A 7,018-nucleotide genomic window follows, 5' to 3' on the forward strand; every position below is an offset into this window, starting at 1 on the left:
AACAGAGATAATTGCATACGAATCTTAGGACATAATCTTTTCTCCGAGATAGTTTTCTATGGCAAAACATGCGGGCCACCGGTAAATGTTTGTATTTCCATTCATACTCAAAGATATCATTTATAAAGAAACGTTGTGCAAAAATCCCATTAATTGTTAAATCTAACCATATGTACTTGTCTTAACTTTTTCACTTGATTTTATATATGGTTAATGAGGTCAATTTGTTAAGACCAGTTACGTGCAAAAGAAGTTATTAGTGTTTAATCACATAACCGAGATTTCTTTTTAAAGAACAAGACGGCACCCGATTACTACACCTTCAAAGAGACCATTAACTGTTGTTATTAAGAAGTGATACGCTTAATATGACAATTTTTTTTTTCAAAAAGTTATTGGATTAACAAAGTGGAAATGCATTGAATTCTTTGAGGAAATAAGTTTGCCTGGGCATTTAATTTGGCACGATTCCTTATGATCCGCGGATGAAAAGAAAGCCATCAGATTATTGATATGCAGCAATCAACGATGGACTAAGCTTAATTGCCATCTAAGACTAACAGCGCGATACTTGATGCAAAAAGTGTCTTATCATGTATTTTTTTTTTAACAAAAAGAGCAGAGAATTAGAATAAAGCAATTATATATGTAAAACCGCCAATGGTGACAGTTTTGAAGGCTCGTTTACAACAATGCATGCAAGTGAACATTGGAATTGATAAAAAAAAACGTGATCGCTTGACGTACCGTTATTTTAAGTACTCGCCACTGTGACCTTTGCGATGACATCTGTTGGTAAGTCAGGGGACGTGGCGGAGCGGTCGCCGTCCGTTATCTCTGCCAACTTGAAAGAAGGGATGCTGCTTCGGAAGAAGCTGATTGTTCTGGACCGATCGGAGCGAGCCATCGTCCACCAGATCAAGGTTGACCAGAAGGTCCTCTACAAACGATTCCAGGCCCGTCTCACACGCTCCCGTCTCGCGCATGCGCGGCTCCTTGGACAGCGGGACGTACAAAGAGAATTGCGGTCGAAAAATCTCGGTGATCTAAATACGAACATTGTTGCAGTATCAGAAGAAGACTACTTATTCCTGGAAAAGTTGGAGCAACGACCTTGCACTGCATCGTCTTTCTCTCCGTGTATAGAAATCCCGAAAACTTCACCTCGAAGACCGAAGGAAGTCAACGAACTGAGCCAGAAAGCATCTACCAAAGCCGCGAACGACAATGAGTTACTTGAAAGACCGGCTTCTGCATGTGCAAGGATTTCCGGAACGGAAGTAAAGGATGTTAACATTTCTAGAGACGATGACGAGCAACTTAAGGTGCGACCAGCGACAACACTAGGAATGCGAGTGGACGAAGAATTTTTGAAACGTCAACTACACCTAAATACTGGGAGGACTGCTACTGAAGATTCGAAGCAAAGTAATACTAACAGATTTTCTGAAAGTACTATTGAACAAAATGAAGACACTAACACTATTGAACATGAATCTGAATCCGAAAGAAACGGAAACGAAGGAGATGATACTAGCGAGGAACGCAAACCTACAGTTCAGTTCCTTGAAAATGTGGCAACAGAGCGCCCAAGACCTAACACTGTGGCACATATGAACGGACAGGTAGAGGTGGACGACGACACGGCGCCTCGCTCGCCCTCCTCCCCAAACTCACCGCAGAACGCCGGCAAACAGCGCGTCGATTTCTTCCAAGAGGGGAAGAAGCTGGACATGGTATCACTGCGACTGAAGCAGGCGCGAAGTGTGGACTTTACCGACGAGGTCCAGAAGTTTTGCGATGGTCTGGAGGAGGTGCAGGTGGGCGGCAGTGGCACCAGCGTTGACTATTACTCCGTGCGACTCCAGATGTCATTGGATCAAGCAAACTCCAAGTCTCGCATCCAGGTGCCTGGAACTCCGGAAGACGAAAATAAGCGCTCCATCGGAAACATCTTCGTTAGAAGCTTGACTGTGCCGAATATTAACATGGACTTTAATAGGCCTGTCAAGTAGACCATTAAATAGTGTTGTAACATTGTTACATTATGTCACAGAATACTTGTTGTATGTTGTTATGTTTGTATCAGTTCAAAGATTAAGGTGCCTCGTTTTTACAAGAATCTGTCGTTCGCTGTGCAGGAAAACCTTGTGTCAGTACAGTTGTGTATTCGATTGAATACAATACGATATGTTTATTGCATGAAAAACTATTCAATGTTCATGGCATGTAAACTGTGTACATTTTCTCCATTCATTGAAATTTTTACTGGAGTCAATGGTTAAATGTTAAAACATCCTATTATATAGTTTCTATGCGTGTGTAATTAGTAAATATATCAAAAACAATTCTGCATGATTATAACAATTGTCTAGTGCATTATTCAAAATAATATCTCTACGTAGTGACTTTGCGGTGTCTGTGTCCCGACTCTCTCAGTTCAGTTTAAAGCGGCTCGTTCACCTGTTCTAGATCAAACATCAACACAGTGATTTCTTGTGAAATATTAATCAAAGGTTCAATTACAGCTCAGCTGTTTATCATGATTTAAAAGTGTTATAGAAAATGCTCTTTTTTGCTGAAAAGCCTTCGTAACGCTATAGAAAATTGAGTGTTTAGGTTTAGAAAATTCTGTTCAAATGAGTATCTACCAGTTGCTGCTTGGTGCTTTACCATAAACGGAAGTCAAATCTCCATTTCTAAAAAAAATAGTATTGCCGACATACAATCTGTGAACGAGTCTCTCAAAATAATGTCAGCGTGAAACAAAGCTACGCGGGTTATCCAAGAACCCAGGTTAAACTATCTATAAACAATTGCCTATCATAATTATAAGACGCTAAAATTCTTTAGGTGCATGAGTTCAATAAACTTAATTTTCTGCATGTGATGCATTATTGATACTTTTTAAAAATTGGAAAAAAACTTTATGAATTCTACATCTAAATTATAAACTTCACTAAATACAGTGATATACGGACCGATCGAGATTATATATATATAAAGAAGGGACAAATTTATGTAAAGTATAATATATACATATATATAGTCCTATATATGCAGTATGCAACAACGTGTTATAAGAAAATAAAATGAAATGTTGTTCATGGATGATAAAATTACCAAACACGCAAACTCGCAGCACATGCATGACTTCAACAAAATGACTATCAATACCTTTAATTGCTTGAAATATATATAGTGTCCGGAGTCCTTCAATAATGTACCTCTAAATCATACCAAAACCCAATCGCTGCAACACGATAATACAGTGGCAATTATATAAATGATTGATTTGTTTATGTCAATTATTGTTATTAAATATACTGGTATTTCATATATACGTATCGTGTTGCTACATAAAGTGTGCCATAGCCGTTGACTTGTCTTTCTTGCTGTCAGTGTTGAGAACCATATACTGAATACATATACTTGTAAAACTCTTTACGTTGTGATGTAATATTAATGTTATATACATGTACAGGTGTATATTTAAATACCTATTTTACAGCTTTTTACGGTAATTATATACAGAGAGCCCTCGTGAATTGTCCGTGAACTTGTATGTCGCAGGTAATGTCTGTAAACGCGTCTGCAGCGGGTCATGTGCCGCTCTTCCAGCTGCTGATGGTATGTCCGGTGTTAGGGCTGAGCGGCTCCACAATGTTATTATACGTTTCGTAAATGACGCGCCTGTGCGCCTCCAGGTCACCTCCAGTCGGCTCAAAGGTCTCCACGACAGGGCTTGGCGGGGACCAGGGCCGTCGCTCCATCCGCTCGTCCACAGGATGTGACTCCACTATTGGGGATATAAGCAACTCTTGAAAGTCAACCTCCGATGTCTGCGGGTCTGTAAATCTAGACGTATTTAAAAGTCGTCTGTGACATGATGACTCTTCGTCTGGACTCCGGGACGAGCTGCTTTGGTCACTTACAGCGTTTGTAAACACATCGTCACTATCGCTACTTAAACTTGTATAAACGAAATCTGTACCGGAAGAGTCTAGACTTAAGGATTCCGTGTCCGTGAAAGAAGAAACAGTGTCGGATTCTAGCGACGAATGGGAACTGAACTCATCCAGTGTGACCGTATTGGGCTGGTCACTGGGAAGGCATACGTCTGAGAACGTGTCGGCGTCCTTGCACGAGCGGACCCTCGCCAAACTGAGGTAACGTCGACGGCGGCGGCGGCTTGTACGAGGCCTGGGCTCTCCACAACTAACCTCAGTCGGCTGTCATAGTAGATAGTAAAAACGAAAATAGTATAACGATCGAGATCAATATTGGATGCTGCTGCCCCCACAAAACCACTTTAATTCTGAACAAAAAATATTTGTTTATTTCTAATAACTTACTAGACATACATGATGTGAGGGTCGCTTAACTGGGATCTGAACCCTCGGACCCAACTGACATAATATTTATCGAGCATTCGATCCTCTTCTCAAAACGGTTCTGGGTAAATTATAAATAGTATTCTGTGTTCGTTACAGTATAAATGTGTTTCATGCATAGTGAAGTGGGAAACGTAGTATTGTAAGTGTGTGAGCAACCAGCATTCATTTGTATAAAATTAATAATGAGTTAATTACAATAAACTAATCAAATCGTTTAAAGGTGCATGCAGGCCAAAATATAACAACTCATCCAGTTTTATACAATCGTCTACAGCCAAATAGCAGCAAAATCGGCGACAGATTATAATTTTTGATTCTTTATCACTTTCTGCATAATTTGCTTCTGATGAAAAATAATAATACTCACCGATTGCGACCACCGACTCCTAGAATAATTCAGACACGCCAAGAAAATAGAAGCTGCAATAGCACATGTGCCTAGGGATATAATTAAAGTTCGGTTGGTCGCCATGTTTATGAGACGACGTCATGACGTCAACATCATCAACTTTCGCGAACTAATTGTCATCATGAGCTACCTTTCACATAAGCTGACCTTGACGAATGCTTCGGTGACTAGCAGGTGGAATTACATATTGTATACACAATTTAAGAGATATATACGAATGGTATGTGATGATTGTATCAACTGACTCAATAACGACACGAAGTCGAGGAATCAAATTCTGAATACGTTTTATATATGAACATACTAAGTTGAATAATTTCTACAAACATTATTTTAACGACGGCCTTCTCACTGACTGCTTAGACGTAACGTCAAAAGTCAGGCAACAATTGTGTGTTGGTTCTAGCATATCCCTCTGCTGTCTTTGAATGGCATACTTGTTAATGGTGAAAATATTTACGAGTTGATTTAAGCGACATCAGTCTTCAAGGGAGATAATTTTACGGCTTTATTTCTGGAATACGTAGACAGGAAGGAGTTGGCACTTGAGACATCAGTTACGTAATATGTCATTTTCAACAACATTCATAGGCGATGAATCGCTTTAAATATTTACACCTTAATCCACTTAAATTATGCTAATTAAGTGCATTTATGTTCATATATTACAGATTAATGGGTTTAATCCATTACAACTAAATAAACAAGTCGTAAACGACATTCTTCTGTCTCTTCAACTGTAGCCACTTCCAAATTGTGATGGAATTCGTATTACCAAATTCGACTCCGAATTTAAACCATTTCCAATGAAATCATATGGCTACAATAGTTTTGTGAAATGGACATTTCTGGACAAAAAAACAACAAGCCAATTCATATACTCAAAACCACTGATTTCACTGAATAATGATCATTTCGACTTTTGACACAACACACTTCGGAAAATGGTTGTCATACCTAAATGCTGTGGGATTCTCCCAGTCAAAAAATCAGAAACCCCTTTCGGCGAGTATTGATGATTGTCTTACAGATATTGAGGAACTTTCGTTGGCGCATTGATATGTCTTTGATGTTATCCATCATAATTCGTTTTGTTGTCCTATGTATATTTTAGATAAAACCTTGGCTGTGACCTTGGCCTTTCTTCTACTGACGCCATAAACATACCAGTGGAGTTTCGTGTCCCAGGTCATACCGTTCTCTTATTATTGTTTTCCTCAGACTATTGACCGTGACGTTTGTCCTACTGACCCCATAAAACAATAGGGTCATGTACTGGTCAAGGGCAACCCAAGTTATTATGATGGCAAAGTTCACCATGAACTGATAAGTTGAGGAACTGGCCTCAAAAAAGAAGAAATATATTGGTCAATGAAACCTACCGTTGGAGTTCCATTGTCCAAAGTGAAAGCGTTATTAAGAATTTGTTAAGACAAAGGTTTTTCAAGAAGTGTTTAGTGTGATTTACACCTTTGATGTACTGACCCCCAAAACAAAAGAGGTCATGTACTGGTCAAGAGCAATTTACCAGTGAAGTTTCGTGACCCTTTGTCCTCACTTTTTGTTGTATTGTGCGAAGAAAGTTTTAGACAAGGTAGCTGTTGTCGCGATCTACTGACCTATAAACAGCATGTACGTATTAAGTACAACATATCAGTGAAGTGTTATAGCCTTAGGTCAAACCGCACTCAAGTGGTTCAGAGAAAAAATCTAGTTTATAAGACTATTGATTGTGACTTTGACATTTGACCTACTGACCTATAAACTAAACGGTCATCTACTGGTCAAAGGCAACACACCACTTAAGTTTCATGGTTTGTTCTCAAATTATTTCGCGGCCTAGAATTCGTCTACCGGCTAACCGACCGACAAACAGACCGACCAACTGACATTTGCAAACCTTTTTATCCCTTTTAATTAAAGGGGCATAACAATATAAATTGATTATGCCCTCATTGACTTACACAATGTTTGGTTTGTCTGCATAGTTATTGTGATGATGAGGTCTTCGAAGTATTCATGACAAACGGTAGCTTAAAACTTGTCGTGCTGGTAAAAACATTTAGAAGAATCTAATTGACAACCTACCTGGACAAGTGTTCGTGATCACGGGTCTGGTATTTTAAGTTCAAGAAACGTTTAATACGCCAGACAGACCATTGGACAGAGAGCCATAAGTTGAGCCAGGTGGACCGATAGTCAGATATTAGAG

The 7,018-nt window shown here is 39.2% G+C and overlaps 1 protein-coding gene across 1 annotated transcript; it reads left to right on the plus strand.

The window, feature by feature from the left end:
• The first annotated feature begins 368 nt into the window (after nt 1–368).
• Nucleotides 369–2,284, plus strand: LOC128207208 (uncharacterized). Its single transcript, XM_052910006.1, has one exon. The coding sequence runs from the start codon at nt 783–785 to the stop codon at nt 2,013–2,015; it is 1,233 nt and encodes a 410-aa protein (XP_052765966.1). The 5' UTR covers nt 369–782; the 3' UTR covers nt 2,016–2,284.
• The last annotated feature ends 4,734 nt before the right edge of the window (nt 2,285–7,018 follow it).

The sequence above is a fragment of the Mya arenaria genome, chromosome 11 (genome assembly GCF_026914265.1).
Source record: "Mya arenaria isolate MELC-2E11 chromosome 11, ASM2691426v1".
NCBI classification, from domain to species: Eukaryota; Metazoa; Mollusca; class Bivalvia; order Myida; family Myidae; genus Mya; species Mya arenaria.

Excerpts from the sequence above, each read along its gene's own strand:
- LOC128207208 (XM_052910006.1), top strand. The coding sequence starts at position 783 with ATGACATCTGTTGGTAAGTCAGGGGACGTGGCGGAGCGGTCGCCGTCC.